Below are 24,350 nucleotides of genomic sequence, written 5' to 3' on the forward strand. Positions count from 1 at the left end.
TAGACGACCATGGCTTCGCAATGAGTTTCACGCGTAAAGAGACGCGCTTTAGCTCTTGCACAGTGTACCATGCATGTTCGCGTGTTATTATCTCATACTTTAGGAACCTAATTTTCATGGCCGCTTGAGCTCCTTTTAAAAAGTATTGTTTCAGCGATTTGTACACAGATGAAGAAAGGCCAAATGAAAACACTGATGCATTCCCACTGCGAGCCAATCTTCACTGCGACTACGGAGAAAAAAGAAAAAAAAGTGCTTAGGAGGCTGGGCAAAAATACTAGTCTGGATTTTTCAGCTGCACCTCGAATGAAATTCAGATACTCATGGGTCGAGACACAATTTGGCGTGAAGTTTATACAGAATTTCGCAGCGAAATCTACTGCAGTATTTGCTCTCCTACCAAGAAAATCGGGATTAGCATCATTACCGGGAATTCGGGACAAGCTTACAGGTGAGTGCTAGCAAGATACAACTATCTTATACTTTTCTCTTGAGGGACACTGGTAAGTTGCTGTGCGTGAATTGAGGGTACCTGCTAGGTACATTTCTCGCCATTATTACCAGCTTATTTCTCCCAATGCTAATACAGGGGCCAGTTAGTTTTGGATCTTGGTTACTGAGCGCTACAACACAACGGACGAGACAAGAAGAAGAAAAAAAAAAGCTTGTGCAAACTAAGTTCCGACCGACAACTGTTGATTAGACAGGCTTTTCTTTAAAGATAAACATATAAAGATACACATCAAGGCCCCGAACTTGCAGCTACTTATCACTGCAGTTAGACGTAAGGCAACGATCTGTTATCACTACTGCATATTGTTGAAAGAGAGGCCACTTTTAAAAAAAAAATATTTAGTTCTAAAGCGAAGAGACTATTTAAGGAGTTTTTTCTAAACGCCCTGTATCTTGTCTCCCGTCCCTATTCAACCTTTTTATTTAGGAAGCTCGAAGTCTACTGCCCCAGTCGACAACATGTTGCTGGACGAGCGGACGAAGACGCAAGGCACGCGTCGAACCGCCTCGATTGCCCTTCCCTGACGACCGGCCACCGTCCCAGCATCATTTTTTATCGATAACGACGACCACTGACCAGGATCACTTGCCTTTTTGAAACTTTACGGCGGCCGTGAACAGGAATCGCATCTGAGCGGATTTCGAAACTTAACTAAGGTATGAGCGTGCCCTTTGAAACGAAGCCAGGGCGGGAGTCATCAAGATCAGGGTTATTTCATTTTAAACCTTTTTTCTCGATCTTAATAACAATCACAAAATTAACCGTCATTTTAAGTACGACATCCAATTGCTTCAAGAGTGTATCAGTTTTGACTCTTAGACACCCTGTAACTAGGTATGTTTCCTGATTTTAAACCGCGAATTTTCGAATAGATTTTTGTGACCTGTATCGTGGATACACTCATGTCGCCTACATATTACTAAATCATATTTTTTTTTCAGAGATGCTGATCTAGCCTTTATCGATATTGGGACTTATACCGCGACATTTCCGCAGAATACGTTCAATTGTGTATTTAGACTTAGCACAGACTTTTCATGAAGAATTCTCCTCGATATATTTTTCCTTGTACCTGCTTGTTAAAAGGCACCCTGATCTCGCTTCGAACAATAGGGCTCTGCCTTTTGAATTATCATAAAGTGGTTCTTCTCTGATTTGGCTTTTTCCTTTCCACTGAGTTCAAACTGTTCTTACACTCTAAATGTTTGAGCCTATTTATTAAGCCTCTTTATTAGTTTTCTAGTTTAGTTTCTCCACTGTGAATTAACTCCATTTCTGTACAAGTACTTAAATACCTTAGTTAACCGTCGATTTTCGTTCATCTCTGCAGCCTTTTTTCGTACAAAATTTAACTCTGCGTATTCAGGACTTCGAACGACGTCCATCCAATGTCCGCCTACATTGCCTCGATAGTGGTTTTACCTTGAGTCCCCAATGCTCACCTCCCAACCATTCTCTGGTTTATGTCTAGCCCACGCTTGCAGAACTAACTGTGCGCAAAAGAACCGCATTTCCAAGAAACTAAGCCCTGGCACCATTACTCCTTTCAGCATACTGCTCCGCACATCATGCACATTGTATTGCCACAGGCCGAGTAGGCTTTTAGTCTTTTTCCGTATACGTTTTGGCCTCGTTTATCAATACTTTGAGGTATGTGAACTCTCCAGCCCAAGATATTTTATGCCCTTATATCGTATTATAAGCGGCTCATCTTTGTTATTGTTGAATATCATTATTCCCGATTTATTTGGGTCGTATTTACAGCATAGAGTGTCGCCTTCGCTTCTACAGTTATTCGCGAGAGGCTGTAGATCTTTGTGGCGGTTTAAATTAGAATACCGTCAGCGTGCATTAAACCCAGGAGCCACTGTTCCACCACAACTCCGCCTTAATTATAGGTATGGGTTGGACGTTTCATTTTTTATTTTTGAAAACTCAGCGGATTTTTTCGATGTTTATTCATAACGCGGCTTTCGGTTTTTACCGCTGATTATCATTTTCAACTGATGAATGACCCGTTCTCTTTTCCTTGATATAATGTGGTATTCCGGCACAGTCAAAAGTCACTTGAGCACATCTTTGCTATTTTGTCAGCACGAGCAGTCGATTTACCAGTAATTAATGCGCAAATGGTAGTACATGTAGATGTGATTGGGGAAAGAAATGATATGCCCATTAAAAAAAAAAACCTGAGCAACATGACAGAACCGTGAGATGAAAACTAGAATTGAAGTTTAATTCTAAACACTCACGTTCTCGTTGAGCTGTAACGCTCGTATGAGCGATAGGAAGGTAAATGACGTGGTCTTCGTGGAGAATGCATTAATGGAACTGCGCCTTTCCTCTCCTCAAAGTCAATGTTCAATTTCGGTCAAGTCTCATGTGCCTAAAGAGTCGCTTTAGCGCTCAACGGAAGCAAGGGTCGAGGCCTACAGGTGCAACCGCGTTTAAAATCTCTAAACACTGAGTCTCAAGAGTAGTCCAAAACTGATTAGAGAGTATGAAGTCAGGCGCGAAACGGGGCCCAGCTTCGCTCTGGACTAAAATACACATCCTATTAGAACAAAAAATTGTACTCGGCGCTGCACCCGGAAGCTTACTCACCTGCCCTGACGTGGACGTCTCCGCTGACGACGGAACCGACGCTGTTTCTTGCCCCGCACCGGTAGACGGCGGCGTGTATGTCCTGGCGAAAGTCCTCAGCACGGAACGGGGAGAACACGAGCGCTCCGTCCTGTGGCCGCACGTGACGGAGACCCGGGATGTCCGGAGCGGGGCCCTGGGATCCTACTCGCCACCACCACGCCTCGGGCCGTGGCGAGCCCTGGGCTTCGCAGGGCACCACCGCCTGCGATGAGTTGAGGAACTCCACGCGGCTTGGAGGCGCCCGGGAGAAGACCGGCCCGCGCCGCTCCTCGCGACCACCGCTCGCTGCACGATCACAGTGTGGGAAGGGCAAGAGGAAAGGAGACATTTAAATTATTTAGTTCATAAAATAAACAGAACACCAAAAAATCGCTACTGGTGTTACGTTAGTATCAGGGAAGACCATACCTTGCTTCTTGAAGCAAGTTTTGAACCCACCTGTGCATGCATTTCACGGTACGTGATGTGCACCAATACTTTTTTCTTTTTTTTTTGCTATTCTCGCTCCATTAATCTCTTCACTCACTCTTGGCAGTGCGGGTGTGCTTCCCCAATCAGTTAGCTGTCGAGCACTTCTTTTATTCATGACATTCGCGTCCTCATATAACGGCCCTTTGTGCTGTCGCATTGCGTATCTGCTGCACTGCTGCATTGCGCCAGCAGCATATGTAAGTCTACTCATGGCGCACTCAGGCTGTTGGAAAAAGAGGGGGTTTTGCAATTCGTTCTGCTAGACATATAGGGCCACAAGAGGACAACCCTGGAGTCGTGTCTGAATTTTGGCAAGCAGGTTTTTTGGACCTGAATATAAAAAAAAATACATTGCTCTTTTAGTGCCTTCGTTTTATTTGGTTACGATAATCACCACTATCTTTGGTCGAGATTGAGATAAACATTTATTCTCTGCGTAGACCAAACGAAACTATCCAAAGTGAAGTAGTTTGATCGGAATTTTTCTCTGAAGTAGACCTTACCAACCTAAACTAGCGAATTCGTCATCTGCAACGCTGCTTTTTTGTAATCGATAATGCAGCTACACTTCAGTGGTGCGCATTGATTTACAGAGTGTACATTAGGCTTTCGAATGGTGCCTACATTAAGCTGTTTGAACAAGAAAAACGCGCAGAATGCTTGTGAGAACAAAGCCCAAAATGGAGCAATCGCTCAGCTGGAGTGGGACCCCCCGCCTTAAGGGTATGCGGGATCACAGATGAAATGGCGTGAAAAATGACGTTAGAACTAAGCGACGAAGTACTCATATCGTAGAAGGTCCGAAATTGCGGTCAACGTCGCTCAACATCACATCGTGTCTTCGCTCGGTGACATCAATTCGAGCAACGTGGTCGGGCGGACGGTGGGTGAGAGTGAAATCATCTGTTCTGAACGAAGCTCGACAGCTGCTGTGCAGTGTCACACGAAGTGTTTAAAACCGGCTGTCGCATTATGGCGGTGCCTTTGTGTGCGCTCGCTGCTGCTTGGGTCGTGCTCTTTGCGAACATTGTGGAGAGTGGACAGATTCTGTTCTCTTTGGAAAAGACCATAGAGTTTCTTACTATTACCTAGAGGGAAAGCTGGCAGCCCGTCTATGGGAGTTTGCATGGAGACCCCTCTTGACCACTTCAGCCACCATGGGCGCTCAAAGCATCATGGGGCGGTGAGCTACTGACTGCAGAACTTGAACTTTTGGCCAAAAAACAATGCAAAAATAAACGCTATTCGATAATCAATAATGTCCTAACATTCAATATCCTGTCTGTAAATTGCAACAAACGAGTAGAAAAGCATTTAAGTGCAAAGTTCGCCCAAAATAAGGGATGGCTAGCTCTCCTATTGGCCAAGTAATGAACACTACAAAAACTAATATTTCGTAATTAACAGGCGCACTTTTAACAGAAAATATGTTTTAAAAAAATGTTGTTGCTAAAACAATATAAGAGGTTTTTAAAGGCATTTCAGAAAAGTAAACATTTTATTGACGTCGTGTGTCGTTGCGGTTTCACTACTATGGCTTTTGCACACTGCGTTCGCGCGAAAGTCGTCTGCGCACACACGAACAGCGTTTTCGGAATGAAACATCTTAGTAGTGCCACTCCGTGCTCCCCAAAAACTACGACTGTTCCGCAACAAGTAGCTCACCGCCCCATGATGCTTTGAGCGTCCATGGTGGCTGAAGTGCAGCGCCGCCAGCTTTCCCTCTAGGTAATAGTAAGAAACTCTATGGAAAAGACAGAGACGGGCAAGGTCTCACACGGAAGAACTTTGTACTAAAACGACGATTAGGTGCATGACAACGACGTCATGGGCTCTTGAGCAGTAGTAGCCGGAATGATCGTTGGAGTCACAAAGCGCCTAAGTTACACAACAAATAGACAGATATATACAAATAGCAGCTATATAAATCAATGGCTAAACTAGTTAAACGAATAGAAAACGTGCTATATAGGAACTGAAGATGGCGTATAGCGAAGCCTTAAACGCTTGAACTTTTCTTGGGTGCAAATGTTTATTCCATATTTTATTGGTTTAATTCGTTGTGACTTATAGGTAATTGTGCGCCCTTCCCTTCGACACACCAAATATGTTTGATTGTTTCAAGAAAAAAGAAAGAAGGACAGTGATAAAGTGAACCTGAACTTCTGACACATTCGGCACACCGACTCGATCAAATCGCAAGCAGACACATCGGTCAATGCTGGCGCAAACTTTTTTTACGCAATATTCGCAAACTTTGCCGTCACATCGTTCCGCGTTCTGGTCCTGCGGACGGCGCCACCAACGCCTCGAGGAAAGACGAAGCCTCGTCCGCTTTCTATTCACTTGTTTCATCTTTTATTAACCCTGTATACTGTCAAACTTCGCGAGCCTATGTCTGTTACGATGATTGAAACTTGAGACGAAGGAAAAAAAAGAGAAAGGGCAAAACATGCTCTTGCCATCGGTATCGAACTTCCTCTTTTAGTGTGTACTGGCAGTCCTTCGGATGTGTTTGGCCGTATGCAATTTCTCTTGCTCGCGCTTGTTTGGTTCTAACTTCGAGTTACGAACCAAATTCGCTCTCTATTTCTGTTGCAATTCACAAGGTGCTCTTGTTTAGCTGATCGAATGGTTTAGTGCCGACACGAGTGCACGCAAGAAAGGTGGGAAGCGATCGAGCCGGATGTGCATTCGTCGCTGTTTTTCTATCGTGTAGCTCTGCCTTTTATTTTGAATACTCTTCGCTTGACGTGCAGAGTACTTGTGTGTTCGTTCCCCGCTTTTTTAATTTATTTTCAGCAGCTTTCGTGTCGTGCCGTGCCAGCGGAAGCACGCATGTCCAAGCCTTTTGGGGCAGCCAGGGCGTTTCTTCCGGCCTCGCCGCAATATCGCCGAACGCGCGCATGGCGCTGGGGTCGATAGGCGATCAATACATAAACAACGCTCTCGTTCAGCCAGGGATCACAACTTTGGAAGCTCTAATTCCCCCTACGGCGTGAAGTTCGGCGGAAAGAAAGAAGAAAGAAGGAAGACGGACGAGACCACTCGCACGCGGAAGCGCACAAACAAAAGAAAACGTGGCTGAGCGAAAACGGGCGTGAAGCTGGCGCAGCAGGCGTCCAACATCGTTCAGCTAGGAAGTGGAGAACCAGGCAGCAGACACTACATGTATTGTTTTTTGGACACCCGAAACAACCGATGAGAGAGTGCTGTTCCAAAAATAGGGATCGAATGCGATTTATATTCAAGGCATAAGTGGTATTACTCTTTACAAATGCGCACGTTGGCATGCAACAAATGGCAAGCAGAGTGTGTAGGAAACGTGCAGGTGCAGGGGCTTCAACAGACATAAATAACACAGGACCACTGTCTACAATTTTTAGACCCAAAACTGTTTTTTACTAATGACAAACACCTTTGTTGGGCTTACATACCGCGTTCGAAAAAAGCTTTGTTACCTTTTGATTCATCTCATTCTAAGCTCGTAAAACGTAGCATTGCATCATCTTGTCTAAGATCAGTCCTTTCGAAATCATGCACGCACAGGGTCAAATCCAGTTTTGACCACCCGGTTGAACGTTTGGAGCGAGCTGGATTTCCGAGTTCAGTATTAGTTTCTGTAGCCGAGTCATTGCTTAGACAACTTAGAAGGCTTGAGAGGGCCGTCGATGTTCCTTACCCCACGCTGCCAAGAGAAAAAAGGTTTGGTTTGGTTTGGTTTGGTTTGGTTTCTGGGGTTTAACGTCCCAAAGCGACTAAGGCTATGAGAGACGCCGTAGTGGAGGGCTCCGGAAATTTGGACCACCTGGGGTTCTTTAACGTGCACTGACATCGCACAGTACACGGGCCTCTAGAATTTCTCCTCCAAAGAAATTCTAGCCGCCGCGGCCTGGATCGAACCCGCGTCTTTCGGGACAGCAGCCGAGCACCGTAACCGCTGAGCCACCGCGGCGGCAAGAGAAAAAAGGCCTTTTCAAGTACTCCCATATGTGCACAAACTATCGCACAATGTCAAAAGGGTGGCCAACAAGTTCGGAGTTGATGTTGTGTTTACAGCTCCTTTGAAATTGTCCCGCCTCTGCGCCATGACCAGCAGGTGCCAGGGGAAGAAAGCAATGAAGAACAAATGTGTCACGAAACACCAAACACAGTTTGTGCCCTGCACTGTTGGAGTGGTGCATAAGGTTCCACTCAGCTGTGGGTCTGTGTACATAGGCCAGACAGGGCGCTGTCTCGATGACAGGCTCAGAGAACATGCCAATTCCTTGGGCTCAAATGGAGGCTCGAACCTGTCAATGCATTGCCTTAAATGCAAACACCCCGTAGACAGGAATAAGTAGAAGAAACAGCAGTGCCGCCCTCTCCTCCGTTCTACGGTGGTTATCGGGACAGCTTCCGATAGGGTGGCCCGGGAAGTTGTGGAGGCTCGCGAGATATCTAGTACGGCAGGCTGCGTGAGTAAAGCATCGATCGCCCTTCTCAAAAAAGAACTTGATTTTCTTCGCGACCGATAACCCGCTTTCATGTTGCTGCTTTCAGGGCATTTCCGCTGATTTTGAATTGCCTTGTGCCTATCACAGATGTTATTTTTGCTGTACCAATGTGCTCCCACACGTGTTGCACTGGCTATCATACGCTGGCACCCTTTCTGCTGTTTAAGGCGATGTATCGTTTCCGAAAAAGACAGTTGCAAGTTTGCGCTCGTGTTTGTGTACGTGTTTCTCCCTTCCATCTTGTGTTATTCTCCGCAAAGTTTTCTTGAATATGTCGCTACACCAACTGGCCCAACATTCTGCTCTACTAAATAAATAACAGACACTTGAGTGAGACCTCTTATAAAGTTAAAAAAATAACGAAGTCTGATAAAGAAAACGAACAAATAACTATTTATGCGGATAACCCGTTCAAGTGAAATCGGGGAGTGTCTCATCGGGAGGTAGTCATGCAATGTGTACACAGTCCAGATTTAACGCCTCCTATTTGCAATAAAGCTAGAACAGTGAAATGAATATGTATGACACAGAGTGGAATTAGAAAGAACAATTGCATTCGGCGGGTAGCCGTCGGGTACCAGATGGCTGGAAAACACTAAGTATCTTTGGAAAGCACTAGGCACAATTTCCAAGAACGCAGATGGAAGCGAAGAGCGTAAGCGAGCGTCGAACAAAGAAACTCTTTAATTTATACTTCCTCTACACTCAGATTTTTTTTTCTAGACTAGGAGAAAAAGGTGCGTTTCATTGTAACGTACCGGCGTGTTTAAACACGGCGATTTTCTTTTTTACACTTCTGCTGAGGCTTAACAGGCTTGATGTCCTAATAAAACATGCCGTCATTTCTTGTATCACCACTTCACGGTACAAAATTTTAAAGCGCGTGCGCAGGGGGGGGGGGGGGGGGGATTAACAGGCCGCCGCTGTCGAGTCTCTCGGTGAAGTACGTGCTTACACGACGCGCGCACTCTACCCACGGCCCGCTCCGTTAAATATTGAAAGCCCGCCTGCTGGCATAGCGAGAGCGGCCAACCGCGTCCGCTCCGGCCTCACTCCGTTCATGTGCGCCCAGCCAGATAACGAAACAGGGCGCGCATGCACACACACAATTGCAGCGTCCCGTACGAGCCGACACCGCGCGCCGACGAAATCTCTACACTTTCCACTTTAGACGCGGCTATACGGTCCGCAATGCACCGCCCGGATAGAGAGATACGCTCGGTAGTACGTGTACGCAGGAAGCAACGGGTCGTCGAGGCGTGGAATCATTGCATTAGGTATTAACGCCGCCCCACCGTGCTCACTGAAACGCAGCGCGGATCTGCAGGACAGCGAAAATAAGAGAAAATATATGTACACGACGAAGCGTAGAACTAGATGGCAGAGAACATGCTTTGCAGAGCATACACCGCTCCCCTCCTGTACCAACGCCATGCGTGCAGTCGACGAAGTGGTGTCGGAGAAACGACACCGCGGGATTAGGCTATCAAACAGGGTGAGAAACTATGGGCGATAATTTGCACAGCGCTCAGACGAAGTCGCACGGATGAGGTAAAAAATTACTACGAGCCAATCTGAGGTTGTAAGCAATAAATAAATGCATGCAGGTTTGCTAGTTTGATTGCGGCACGAGAACGGGGTATGTTATGATACAAATACCTAATTTTTGTGGCTTTTGAGAATCATATATAATTTGCCGAACAACTCATAAAGCGACGAACGGAGTTTGTCGGCAATTCATATTTTCTAGCGCAAACGATTGGTTCATTTGGTTAGACACGCTTTGCGAAGATCGGCGCAGCCGAAAACGACACAAACAGGCGTATGCTTAACCAATTTACCGAACCATTTACGCTTCGTAATCACATTCTAGTAATGACATTCGAGCTGGCGCTTGTGGATGTCCTCTTCTATAGTGTGTCATTTTCTGCTGCAACAGTCTTCGTAAAGCGTATTTTCCATGTTAAGAACTCTATGTTCCCAACATATAGCTATCATTAAGAATTCGGGCATCTCACAAGCGTTTACGAAGCCATGCGGCCACAAATTAGTTACCTAGAAGATAGAGAGTGTGGCGAAGGAAAGATATGGAGGTTAACCGAAAGAATATTCCGGCTTGCTATCCTGTACTGAAAAAAAAGCAAAAACAGAGGGCATAAAAGAAGGAAAGAGATAAGAGAGGTGAATTAAAAGTGAAGAATGTCAAGTAGGGAAATGCGTACGGCCGAGTGGCAACGTGCCGCACCAGCATGATGCCCTCAAGAAGTGAAATAGAACCTGACACGCCTTCAGAGCTGACGATCGCTGTCCGCCACCATCCAAGGATTTTCATCCGCGAGGATTACCGAAGATCAAGGTGGTCGAGAGAACCTCTCAGCTATTCTGTATCTGCACTAAGTGCACGGCATGCACAGAGTAAGCGTTCTGTCGTCTTGACATAGCTTTATTTAGCGCAGGAAGGGTTGTCAGCCGCACACAGATGAGAAAAGAGTACTGCAGGGGGAGCTGCAATGGAGCCTGCGTAGGCAAGTGCACAAGTTTAGGTCAAGCGTGCATCCCAGCGTGACGGCTGTTTCGGCTGATGAAGACATTCGAAGGGGCTTCCATATCGAATAAACTAAGCTGCAGTCAGCCCCAGACTGTAGTCTTTTTTAGTGTTGTTTTGTTTATAGTTTAAACACTCGTAAGCAAGCCACCTCGTAACGTACCTCACTGAACTTCGAGACAGCTTCTCGATGAAACGCAGTATTTGCAATAACTTTAGTTCATATGCGAGATATTTTCGCACGTTATATGCTATAAACGTGGTGGACAAGCTTCTTTTTTGACGTGGACCCAAAGAAGCCGTCCATGATGACCGCGATAATGATGAGAGCCTTCTTGAAAAGTATTTCGTTACCTATTCAGTCACGACCGAGTACTTCGTAGTCAAAAAAGAAGAAAATAAACTTACTAAAGAAAGTTCAATTACAAAAGATGGGGTGATGGCAAGAAAAAGCTGGAGGAGGCCAAGATAAAACAAGGGAGCTGTCGGTGATAATCCTTCCTTTCAGCTGACGGCAAATGTCAATGGAATCGGAAAACAATAAGATACCGTCGAAACGAGAGAGCCTTTGTAATTGCAAAATCGATACTCGCCAAGACATTAGCCGGGTGAAAGGGTTCGTTGAGTTTTCTGAAAGAGGCTCCGCGACGCCACCGTCGTTTTGCAAAGTATGATGGGCAAGCCAGCGCGAAATAGATAGAAAGAAAGGAAAGAAGTGCAGTAGCGCCAGTCTCCACTTCTTCAGGCCAGTGGTGGAAAAGAAGTAAGGAAAACCGGCATTACGGAACGGAGACCTCGGAACGAACTTGTAGTGCATTCTTTTTATCTTTCTCACTGAGAGCGGGTTGGGTCTGTGAATTCGGGAAAACAGTAAGAACGGAATCTTCTCCTTCCCAGTGCACCTTCGAACCAACTGGGAACGAATGGAAAGAGGAGCTTAAAAAGGCAAGTTTTCTGGCGCGAATGGTGGTGACGGCCCTCCGACCGACTTTTGGGTTCGAGGCGAGGTAACGACGCGCAGAGAACATATGCGTGCACGTTGGTACTGAGCGCAGTTTGGAAGTCTGAGAAGCCTTTCAGCTGAACCCGCCGAAGACTGCGCGCATCTGGCATATGCACACAGTCATCTTCGCAGGCCGCCCTGTAACTGGGTCCCGGGTGCATCGCATACAATGTTGGAAGGGAGCGTTGTAAGAGCTCTGCAAACTTCGCAGAGCGAAATATTTTCGAGCAAAGCGCTAACGCCGCAATAAGGAGCAAGCAGTTTTGCATGTGGGTATAAAACATGCAGAGATGCGTAACGAAATACAAACAACAACAAAAAACACAATAACGGTCGATGTGCAGAACTAAGATGCAGATAGCGAAGTGAGCACGGAAATATGAAACAGGCATGAAATCTTTTTCTTTTCTTTACGAGAAAAGCGAAAGCACTTTCGAACTTATAACACGCATGCGCAGAACATCCCAGCTTTAGACCTCGGGCGACTAAAGTGCCTTGAAGAAATATAAAAAGATGTGGCGCTAAAGGACAAAAACATTTGCTTCACAGTGCAGGAGACTGAAAAATTCCTGGATACAGAGTGGTTGAAATGCAAAGGAAACCTTTCCCAGCGCATGCAGTGCGCCGCAGAGAATGTCAGTTACTTAAAAACAAATATTGATTAAGTAGCTAATTCACCAAATGTTTAAACTAAATGTTTTATTAACGCAGTCTGGTGGTTACTGAAAGCGGTGTATTTGTAACCCTGGTCTGCATACTAATTTTTGGCAGGAAGAAAATAAGTCGTTCTTCAAGTCGTGCAGGACGAGAAAATAAACTGGTGCTTTTTTCCGCACCAAACAAAACTGAATTCGTGAGTCGTGCGCTGGCGATGCATTGACTACGACGCCTAATTCGAACTGTCTGAGAGTTGAGGTTGTTAGCTATTGGCGGGATTGGCCTTGCAAACGTACTGCCGGCAATTGCTCTAGCGTAGCGACGCTAAACGTTAATTAAAACTGCAAATTCTCGGCCCAGATTTGTGACCTGGCAGATCTTCTTCGGCATGCGCACAATCCCCACAATAGTCATAAACTGCCGCTGTCATCATCTGGAGCCCAGGTCACAGACATGAAGAAATTTTAGTACGAAGGAAGCCTCCTTTCTGTATGCGTGGTCAAACTGCTCGTTCCACCCGAGACGCTCTAAAAATAACGACCATGAAGCTGGCGGTGACAGCCCTTTTCCATACACCAATCTGCGAAGCAAAAGAGTGTGCGGGACGTAGTACAACAGCGCAGACAGCCCAAAATTGGGAGTTGTACGGAGTGTGGAGGTGGGAAAGGAGCGGTTTCTCTCGACGCAGTCAAATTTATCTACCTGCATTCTCAATAAGCGCAGCTGTTGTAGATGGAAGTGGAGTAACTAATCATATGATTAGACTTTATATAAAAAATACCGGAAGGGACACCTCGCCTTAAGGTTATGACTATCGGTGTTAATGGGTTAATGTCAATATATGCGGACCTGGTCGTTATTTGCTTTACATTCATGGATCGCTATCATTCCTCATACACCTCTGGCGCCATGGTGCAGCGGTTAATCTCTGCGCCACTGCCATGGCAGGCATCTGTTTCGAACACTGCCACCGGTGGGGCCTGTGTGACGCAATTTTGGTCTTCCTGAGGAACCTATCGCGACCAATCAATAATTGATCTGCCACCTGCCGCGGGCGGCAGTTTGTTCACAGCCCGGTGGGAAGGCTTTGATGATGTCACAAGGTCACGTGACCAGGCTGGCAGGTGGACCACCCGCTTTTTCGCTCACAACGCCGCCGCCACCGACGGCGCCGTACTTTTGCATAGCGGGAGCCTTAACGCTATCGCGTTAATAAAGCAAACAAAACCTGCACCTGCCAGCTTGATGTCCAGTGTGAACCTTATTCGCGTATCATATTTTATGTTACAACCTAGTTGTGTTGCCACGGAATGTCCCATTTTCTTCTTGGCAAAAATTTAAGTGTGAAGAAAGTAACACAATGCTTCTCTCATTACAGCCCTGAGGAGATAGTTTTTGGGGCAACAACTACACCACCAGGTAAAACCGGCATGCATAGAAATGCTGGCTCCAGACCAAAAAAAATAAAGCAGAACGAAACAAAAACATTGTAGTGCCCAAGGAGAAACTGCTGAAGCATCGTGCGGCAATTCGTGGCCAGGGAAGCGAGCAAGTACAACAATCATAGCCACACGGGAGGCCGAGTAGGCTGGGGCCAATCCGGCAGCACAACAGCAGCAATGAAACAAACAACTCGATGGCGATACTGTGACCACCTCGCGTTATTCTTCCCTGACCCTCTTCGTGTGGGCTCGAAGAAAGCTCTCTGGATCAACGGTGCGCTCGCCCCAGCAAGCGAGCAAGCTAGGTCCCTCGAAGGCGGCATCTCTTCCATTTCGGCGCAGTTCTCCTCTCTCACTCTCTCTCTCTCCCCCACCATAGTGCCGAAAACCAGCGGCCTGCCATTCTGGCTGGGGGCCACGCATCCAGCAGGGAGCAATAATCTCGCGGTCCGGACCGCTTTGACCTCGTCTTTGTGGCTGCTGGGCGCCGTCACTTCTCGTAGCTGGGCTGAGAGAGGGTGAGTCCGCCAAAGATGAAACTCCTGGTCTCCCGGCTTCGGCACGGCCGTCTGTAGCACCACCATTTTTTTCCCTCCCCGTACACAGTGCGCCAGGTTGTATTTGCGCTTACCTTATTTATCTGCACCTGAAATAGCACAACTTAGTCTTCTCCGTACCCTACTCCCCCTCCTTTCTTCCAGCTTTCTTTATATATGTGAAGGGGCGGCGGATGCCCCGCGTTGGCAGAGCCCTTGGACAAACACAATACTTCCTCACGCCGGCGCTTTATCGATGGTCCGCTGACCTGTCCCGAGGCAATAAAGGAAGTGTAGGGAAAAAAGGTTAGGGCGAAGGGCTCCCACTTGTCAACGACGATTTAGTGTGTTACGTCAGGCGCAAAAACGGTTCGGGCCAGGACGTCGGTTAGAGGTGCGATATGCCAGTCGTCGCTCGATTGAAAGTAAATAGTCCGCAAGGGGAGGAAAGGAATTGCCTTGGGTTACAACGCGCCGGGCAGTATGTTGTCAAGCCATATATTTAATGCTTTTTTTTTTCTCACGTCTAAACAAGGCTCAGAAAAGATAAATAATGAGAGCAAGAATAAAACAAAAAAAGTTGCACATTGTTTCCTTAAAATTGTGCGGCATAGAGGAAGCCAGACATAGTAGCAGCGAATAAGGAGCCGAATTTCATTCAGGTGCCAGCCGCCGCGGTGGCTCAGTGGTTATGGCGCTCGGCTGCTGACCCGAAATACGCAGCGGTGGTCGTATTTTGCCTCCATCGAAATTCTAGAGGCCCGTGTACTATGCGGTGTCAGTGCACATTAGAGAACGCCAGGTGGTCGAGATTTCCGGAGCCCTTCACTACGGCGTTGCTCATAACTTGAGTTGCTTTGGGACAATAAACCCCCATAAAAGAAACCAAACCTTTGAGGTGCCCTCATGTCACTGGCTCTCACGTGACTGACTGGGAATCTGGCTTTTGAAATGTCTCCGGCCATCGCGATCGGTGTCCACTCGAACAACTGTGGACTTAGCGTTACCAATTCTCGGACAGTGTCGAAGACTGTGGGATCGCTTTAATGTTATCGATGAAGGAACGGAAGATTAGGTCCAGGAAAAAAAGAAAAGGGGAGCTGTCACATGGGAAAGTTGTGGTTTATTGTGGCAGTGACGGACTCCCCGCAACTCTGTGCCATTTACTGCTTTTAAATAGCTCATATTTTTCATGAACGAATCAGGACCACAGTCTTAATGCCCCTGCCGCTGCGTGTTCTTCAAGAAACACAGTATGACTGCATAGTAAAGGGACAAAGGAAATCAAAAGACCCAAGCAGTATGCGTTTTTTTCTGTTTGTGGTCATGGCACTACGGCACCAATTCAAACAGCAAGCGATGGCATCAATTTGTGCCACTCATCTGCTTGTTCGTTTCGTTAGTGCAGCGCCCATACCTCCACTTCTCGAAGACTAAGACATTATATGAATGCAGTTGTCCCGGGTGCAAGATACTGCATTTAATAACGGAAATACCTCTGTCTTTGAGGAAGTAATTTCAGTTGCTCCCTATACTGGCCTTGAATTTCTTTAAAGTTCTCTAAAAACACAGCCATGAAGAATGCCAAAGATTTGTACGCGAGGCGATCAACGACAGAGTGAGACTCGTTATAGAATTGATGAACAACATATAGGAAGTTAGCGTTTTCTTCCTTAAACACACAAAATGAAGCACCTTTCTTAAATGCATGCTCTAGAAATAAAGACAGTTTTTAGTGCGAACAGGAAAACAAACTCGTTGCTAACAAAGAAAAGACTAATCGAGTTCTAAGAAAGCAGGAAAAAAAAAATGACTGCACTATGGCGCTCAACTTGCATGGAAAATAAGAAATGCAAAAAAGGGTATCTATACAACGAAACTTTACCACTGCTAAAAACGTAGCAGCAAAATTGTGATGAATTGTGTCAGGTGCAATGCAGGTGCCGCTAATTGCAACATGGTGGTGGGAAACCCTTTACCCGGGAGTCCTGTTTGATATTCATGTAGCGTGACAAGAGTCCTGCTCTGTCTGTCTGTCCCCTCATATTACTAGCATCGACGAGATTCGGCAGAGAGCGTGCTTACGACGTGCTTGCAATGCATGCCGATTTTCGCAACCCCTGTTTCACCCATACTTAATTCTTTTGAAAAAAGGCGCTTGACGCGCTGTCTCGATGCACAGTATAGATCCGCTCGTTCGCAACAACCCCAGTAGGTGTTATACTGGTGTAAAAACCAACACGAGGGAAATAAGCCTTTGTGCCGTGTACATGCTCACGAACAAAGCAACAAGCCGCAAGTCACGTGGGAGATCTTGGGGAAAACACTAATAAAAGACTTCCTTTTTTGTAAAACAAATACAACAAAAAACTTTCGTATATCTTCGAAAAAGCAAACACCATTTCGTGAGAACAAAAAAAAAAAAAGGGAGAGCATTGCTGAGGCGAGAAAGGCTGCAAGGCCTTGAATAGCAGGAGGCTTGCACAAAGAAAGGATATTTAAGGGAGAACATAGCCCACCGTGCCGCCACAGGGGCAGAAAATAAACGAGAACAGCGAGAAGCCTTATCGGTGGAACGAAAAACGACGCAAACAGTGCGGGATACTAAAGACTTCGCGAAGAGATAATGGAGCCCGGGAGCCGACGGCAACACGACGGCTGGAGAACGCAAACAGCGAGAGAAAGAAGTACGACGTATCTCAACGGAAGGAACAGAGCCGCCGCTCGCCAGGCGGGAGAGATGGTATGGGGCGAGTGAGGTTCCATTACATGGGAGAGACATAAATGCTGCGGGCGAGCAGTTTTCCATCGGACCTACGCGATGTGGAAGGGGCGAACCCCCTTAACGTGACTAGAAACTCCGATATCACAGTTTTTCGTCGAAACCATAGCCTTACTGAAAAGAAAAAGGAATGAAAGGACGTATAAAGTTTATATGTATTTTTCTTTCACTCAGGTATTTTCGAGAGAAAAAAGAACACTGAGATAGCGAAAGTAAGAAAAGTAAAGACCCGGGGTGTGCCTCCCATGTGCATGTCGTGCCTAGGGCCCGGTATTCGCCAACAGCGTGCACACCGAATACCTAGCCGCTGAAGTTTCCGATGGCCCCATTTTTGCTGCCTGCTGCATCGCCATTTGTACAGGAAAGCAGCCGCTGAATACGCGAGGCATTCTTAAAGCGCATTAGGACGTGGCTAGGATAGTCGATTTTCTGTTTCTGAGATTCAAGGCATGCTCCCATACTAAGCAACCCTCGTGTTTCGCAAGCGTTAACGCAGATAACAAGAAAAAAAAAGACTGAGCACCAAGAATGCATTGGCGTTCTTTTGTAGGCATTAAGCGGATGCAGTACCTTGCCATTGTTATGCCTTTGCCACGGGTTAGAAGGAAAAAGTGAAAATGAAGAAGATAATGAGTACTGACTAGAGGAGTTATGCTCACAGAGCCATATGAAAGGCGGTTTGTTGCATTTTCTGTAGTCCATAGTGTCTTCAAAGCCAGAACCACATATCCGTTAATGTAGGCCGTGAAAAGTACTTGGCTGTGTGCTCAGAGTGGGTAGGCAAGTAGCAAACGTTTAGAAATAAAAAAAAAGTGCTCTTCCTTCTTTGCCAACCAGCACAGCGACACCTCCTGCGAGAGTGAACTCATACGCTTTTCCCTCATTTTTGCATCATGCCCCGGAGGCTTCGCTTTCAGGAATTCCAGGCGACGCGAGGCTTTTGCCGCCTGCGTGCGCGGTTATGCGCCCGTGTTCGCAAAGCGGGATGCTTTTATAACGTGGGAGAGCGGCGGGCGCGCGGAAAGAGTCCTACGTGTGCGACGTGCCAGTGCGCCGAACAAAAAAAAACTGTTCAGTGTTGCGGCGGGACAATGCGGTGACGCCCGCATAGTTTTCACTTGAAAACGAGATGCCCGAGGAAGTTTTCACACAATGAGAGAGTGGAGAGAACGCGGCAGAGCTGTTATGTTGTACTCAGGACTATGCTTGTTTCTCTTTCAAAAATTTCAGGTATGGCAAGCTCGAATTTTCTTGTTGAACTAAGTTGGCATTGTGCTTGCCGATCCTAAGTGTTACAGGGGTGGCAGTATGCGTGAAGCATATTTTGTATCTCTTGTAAGCAACAAAAAAAAGTACTTGAAAAGAACAGCAAGAAAATGAAGACGGGAAAGCAAGTAAGCTTAGGAGAGCTCGACTGGCTAATTACTCTGCTCTGGGCGGTGGTAAGAACCGACCGAAGCCCCGTAAAGCGGCATCGGGACGCAAGGAAATTCTAGTGAAGAAGGAATAGCGTATGTGTGGGCAAAGAGAATCGCGAGTAATGCGCTCCTTGTATCAACCGCAGTGCGACACGCTGCTCTGAAGCCCAGGAGAATGAAATGCCTGGACGATTACGCTTCTCATTATTGTCTTTCGAGTGCAGCTGTTGCATGCTTTTGATATTTGTGAATTTGCTTAGAAGAAAGAAAACTGAGTGATTTGGTTTGATTCCATACAGAGCTGTAATACTATAAAAAATGAGTGATGAGGCAGTGATTTTTGCCGGTTTTATTATCTTTTAACCGTATATAAGTATAAATATGAGTGCGCGTAATAAAACGTCAGTAAAAAATTGGAGGCTTATCAAGGTTAAGCCCAGTGGATGCGAAGCATGTCCTTAGCGTTTGGAGACATCTTGACCGCATTTACGCCCGGCGCAAAGACGCTGGCGCGGTTGCGGGCACAGAGACTGACGCGACGGCGGGCGCGCGCCGCCTCATCCCTGGCGTGACGTCACATATCACGTGATGCAGCGATGGTGGCGCCGCCGCCGCGTCGCGCGCGACGGCGCGAACCGAAGCGTGGAGGCCTCCGCCGGGCGACGTCCGACGGCGCGATATGAGGCCCCATCTGCAGCCGGTGTGACGTCATCACGTGACGTCACATCATGTGATCTCACTTCAAGGTCAATGGTGGCCACCGCCGGGAGGCGACCGACGGCGCGATATGAGGCCCCATCTGCAACCGGTGTGACGTCATCACGTGACGTCATGTCACGTGACCTACTTGAAGGTCACTTGAAGGTCAATGGTGGCCACCGCCGGGCGTCGCGCGAAGGCCCGAAACCTACGTTAATATGCTTCGCATAAAAAGTGATGCGCTGGTAGTTTATGTGAGTGAAAAACATTTATTGCTCCAAAAATCAGGTTTTAGCGGTGGGCCGATGTCGTCATGTCTTCGGCCTCTTCACAAGGTCGGCGCCCCTATTCCAGGGCACCGCTGAGTCTTGCTGCTTCGCAGGCGTGCTGCACCAGTGCCCTTTGGGCCGTGAGCTCGCTGCTGCTCGTCCCATACTAACCTACATATATAATCTTTGCCTTTCAACTGCTATTTATCCAACAAAAATGCAAGTGGCTCGAGTGATTCCGCTATACAATAAAAAAGGTGATAACCGAGAAGTTTCGAACTACCGCCCCATATCAATATTGCCTGTGTTTTCTAAAGGTCTGGAAAAAATCCTATTCAAACAACTTTCACGTTTCTGCCACAAATATGATATAATCACAAAATCGCAGTATGGCTTCCAAAAACATCGGTCCACAGAACTGGCACTTCTTGATCAAAAAGAATACATTTTGCAAAACTTCGAGGATAAGAACTACGTTCTGGGGATTTTTGTTGACTTTACGCAGGCTTTTGACAACATTAATCACTCTATTCTTTTTGATAAATTACATCACTACGGTATCAGAGGACATGCACTTAATATGTTAATTAGTTATCTCTCTCACAGAAAACAATTTGTTCAAGTAATCCATCTAATATCTAATCAGAAAGCAATAGTCGCAGGCGTACCTCAAGGAAGTATTCTTGGTCCCTTACTCTTTAATTTATACATTAATGATATAGTATGTATATCATCTGACCTGAAGTTTGTTATATATGCAGACGACACTAGTATATTTGTGCCTTCATCCTCTTGTGCTGACGCGTTCGTTAAAGGAAACATAGCCTTAAAAAAAGTTGGAAGCTTGGACAGACAGTAATCAACTGAATATCAATACAAAAAAAAAAACAAAAGCAGTAATTTTTCACCCCAAGGGTAAGCAGCTATCTACCGATTACGATCTTCTGTTTAGAGGTACAAGGATTGAGGTGGTCGAAATAATAAAGGTATTGGGCGTTTTCTTTTCCAAGACGTTGCAATGGGATGACCACGTAAACCATATTTTGCAGAAATTATGTTCCATAACAGGTATACTCAGTCGAAATCGCTATGTCTTTCCAATGTCTGCAAAACTAGCCATTTATTATGCCTTATTTTCTTCCTACATGAACTATTCTCATATAGTCTGGGGCACAACGACCGACAAAAACCTCAGTAGTCTTTTAAGGATGCAAAAAAAGGTTTTACGGATCATTAATAATTTGCCTAAGTTTTACTCAAGTAAACTTATCTTCAGAAATCTTAAGGTCATTCCAATAACTAAAATGTATCATTATAAACTCCTACGCGAATATAAACTCAGCATCAAGGAAAATCAAAGCCTGTTTTTGGACATATCGAACTTAGAATTAATAGGCAACGCGGCCTATAATACGAGGACAACAGACCGTTGGAAAGTGCCAAAATGCCGTACGAACTATGGGTTTCAGAGTCTTAGGAATAACCTGCCTCGATTACTAAATGAACATATTAAAGCGGAAACAGATATTTTAGGACTAAATTTCCGGAACCTGAAGGCGTTGTTTTATTAATTTGCATGTCCCTAATACACACCACACATTTTCATAAACAAAACACCTTGTACAGATATTTAGCCACTGTTTCATTATAACTGCATGTCTTTATTTCCCGACCGTTCCATGAGCTTGTCGCCATATCTTTCATAAAAATGCCAAGTTATAATTTTGTTTGTTTCTGTATATATCTGTACATTTTGTTTTGTACATTTGTTTCTGGATTGTGTTGCTTCGTTGCTGTCAATGCCAGGGGGGACCAAGATTTTTTTTCAAGCCGTAAAGGAACGGCTTTTCTTCTTGGCCCCTTTCACAATGTGTACGTCATGTTGTGAAAAACAAATAAAATGAATGAATGAATGAATGAATGAATGGTCAGCAGGCCCTCCCATTGTTCCGCATTCGGGTCATTTAGCTTGTGAAATGCTCTGTTACGTTCGCATTCCCATGTGATGTGATATAGCGTGGGGGTTGCTCCGCACCACGGACATGTGTCCCTGTATTGTGTAGGGAACATTTTATGTAGTATGTATAAATTGTGGAAAGTCCCTGCTTGCAGTCTCCGCCAGCAGACCGCTTCGTGCTGTGTTAATGATGTGTGGGGTGGTGGGTATTTGAATCTCCGCCCTCTGTAGTAGTTTAATATTTCTGCATACGTTGGTTCCACCGTCATGGGGTCCTCCAGGGTTTCTGACTGCCCTGCTCGGCTCGTGATCTCGCGAACTAGGCTGTCTACCCTCGAGTTACCCTCTATCCCGGTGTGTGCCGGTATCCAGAAAATCCTGTGTCTTAAGGTCTTATTTGGAAGCTTTGCTTCGAGGAGGATGCTCAGCGCTTCCTTGCTTATTTTGCCCTGTATGTAGTTCGTGCATGCTGCTTTGGAGTCTGTTAGGATTATCAAAGACTTGTTCCTACGGTAACCTTCGGCCGCCGCTAGAGCTACGGCAGCTTCCTCCCCCTCCGTTACCGTACAGTTTCTTAATGTCGCGCTGCTAATTGGTTCGCCCATGTAATCTACCACTGCTGCCGCGACTCGGAACTTTCTGGTCCTGTGGTCCCATGGATAGAGGGCCGCGTCTGTGTATACTGTGTTTTCCATTGTGGCTAGGTTCCGCTTCACATAGTCTGCCCTGGCCTGCCTTCTAGCGGCATGGAGGTTGGGATCCATGTTTCTCGGCAGAGGGCTGATGTCCAGTGTCTGGCGGACCTCGTCTGGAATGCTAGCTGTTCTATCTGCGATCCCTTCTACATTGTGCCCTAATCTCTTTAGGAGCTTGCGGCCGGTGGCTGTCTGCTGGAGCCTGGCTATTTGCGCACTTAGCTGGGCTTCCGTTAGTTCTTCGAATGTGTTGTTAAGGCCCATTTGTAGCAGCTTTTCATTTGATGTGTTTCTTGGCAGGTGGAGTGCCGTCTTGTACGCCATTCTTAGCAGCGCCTCCGTCTGTTCTTTGTCTTTCTTGGTCATGCGGTGGTATGGCAACGAGTACGTGACTCTGCTGACTATCAGGCTTCTGACGAGCTTGATCGTGTCGCTTTCTTTCATCCCGCTTCTGTTCTGTGATACCCTCTTTATCATGCGGCTTATTTGTTCTGTTGACTTCTTGAGTAGGCTAATTGTGTAGGTACATCTCCTGCTTCCTTGGATCCACATGCCCAGGATGCGAATCATATCCCTTTCTGGTATATTTTGGCCTTCTAACTTTACTGTCAGTTCCTCCTTGGTAGGGTTGGATCCTACCCTAAGAAGTTCCGACTTTTCCGTGGAGCAGGCTCGGCCCCTTTCCCTCACGTACTCTTCTACACACGTTGCTGCTTCTTGCAGTCTCTCTTCCTTTTGTCCTAGCGAGCCTCGATTCACCCAGACCGTAATGTCGTCTGCGTACATCGCGTGCTGGATGCCATCGATCTTGCTGAGTCTTCGGCACCACTCCCTCTGCCCACAGCGTGTTGAGGTACGCCGTGAGCTGGTCAATCGCCTCGTCGCTGAGGTTGCGGATCAAGGCGTTCTTGATCTTGTCTGCGCCGGCTGCTGTATTTCTTGTTGTCGCGCTTATCGCCGCCTACTTTCTTCGTTTATTCACGCTGCTTTTTTACTCTGAACTTGCGATAGCTCCTCGTCTTCTTTCCGAGGCATGCTCGCAGTGACGTCAACTCGCGGTGGTCACGTGGGAGGCTGGGGAGAGCCGGTCGGCTTCTTTTGCGTTGACGTCATGGCGCAGAGTCATGTGGTCGGTGCGGGGAACGTGTGCAGCGCAACCTAGTGGAGCGCTCGCTGGGGTGACGTCACAGGGCTTTTCACGTCATGACCGGCGTAGTGTGGCTGCTCACCATGTGACGAGGCGTGCTACTACGTCAACGCCTGCGGATACAGCAGGAATGATGTACTATAGTTGGTTGGTTTATGGGGTTTAACGTCCCAAAGCGACTAAGGCTATGAGAGACGCCGTAGTGGAGGGCTCCGGAAATTTCGACCACCTGGGGTTCTTTAACGTGCACTGACATCGCACAGTACACGGGCCTCTAGAATTTCTCCTCCAAAGAAATTCCAGCCGCCGCGGCCGGGATCGAACCCGCGTCTTTCGGGTCAGCAGCCGAGCACCATAGCCACTGAGCCACCGCGGCGGCAATGATGTACTATAACAGCGGCGCTGTAAAAGTTCCCAAACTTATCATCCTCGTAGGGCGAAGAAGAGACCGCGATAGCTGTACCTATCTTTTTGCCAAAAAAAAAAGAGGAGCCCTTTTATTAGACCTACATGTAAAACATGACCTTACACGACGGATTTGAAATAGCCCTTAAGCGTTCTGCTCCCGGCATGGCCCCTCCAGGACGCCTATCCCTCGCACCCGATATCCTCTAGTGCCATGTTCACTTGGTTTGAGTTTAGGGAACGAAGAACGGTGGCTGCTCTACATGATTTTATGGCTACGGCTGTTAATGTTTCCAGTTTGTTCGGCGCCAGTGTCGTTGACGTAATACATCAGGTGCAACGCTCCCCACTGATCGGTCAGTAGAGAGTGACGATCCACGTGACGTCATGAAAACGTGCCACGCCGGGGCCAGTATTCTAATCATGGATTGATTTGAACACAGTGATGTCACCCGCCACATCATTCAGCTGCCGCTAAAAGAGCGAGAGAGAGATGAGGGAGAGAGAAATCGTTTAATGAAAGACAGATAATTTAGCCGGCGTCACTGAAATTCGCATTGCCACAAGGGTAAACATACGGTCAATTTACTTTATCCTTTTTTAATGTCCCTACTAATCCCTACTAATATCCCTACTAATATTTGCCATACTCGCGATGTGATTTCATT

The 24,350-nt window shown here is 46.6% G+C and overlaps 1 protein-coding gene across 1 annotated transcript in view; it reads right to left on the reverse strand.

Moving 5' to 3' along the window:
* The window catches only part of LOC149371923 (cell adhesion molecule Dscam1-like), a 308,990-nt gene that overhangs the window by 219,114 nt on the left and 65,526 nt on the right, over positions 1-24,350 (reverse strand). The window contains exon 2 of the mRNA XM_089566251.1: positions 3,119-3,445. Within this exon, the coding sequence (XP_089422377.1) occupies positions 3,119-3,445 (327 nt within the window). The remainder of the gene's footprint in view (positions 1-3,118; positions 3,446-24,350) is intronic.

The sequence above is a fragment of the Amblyomma mixtum genome, chromosome 1 (genome assembly GCF_055824585.1).
Source record: "Amblyomma mixtum isolate Tamu chromosome 1, ASM5582458v1, whole genome shotgun sequence".
NCBI lineage: Eukaryota > Metazoa > Arthropoda > Arachnida > Ixodida > Ixodidae > Amblyomma > Amblyomma mixtum.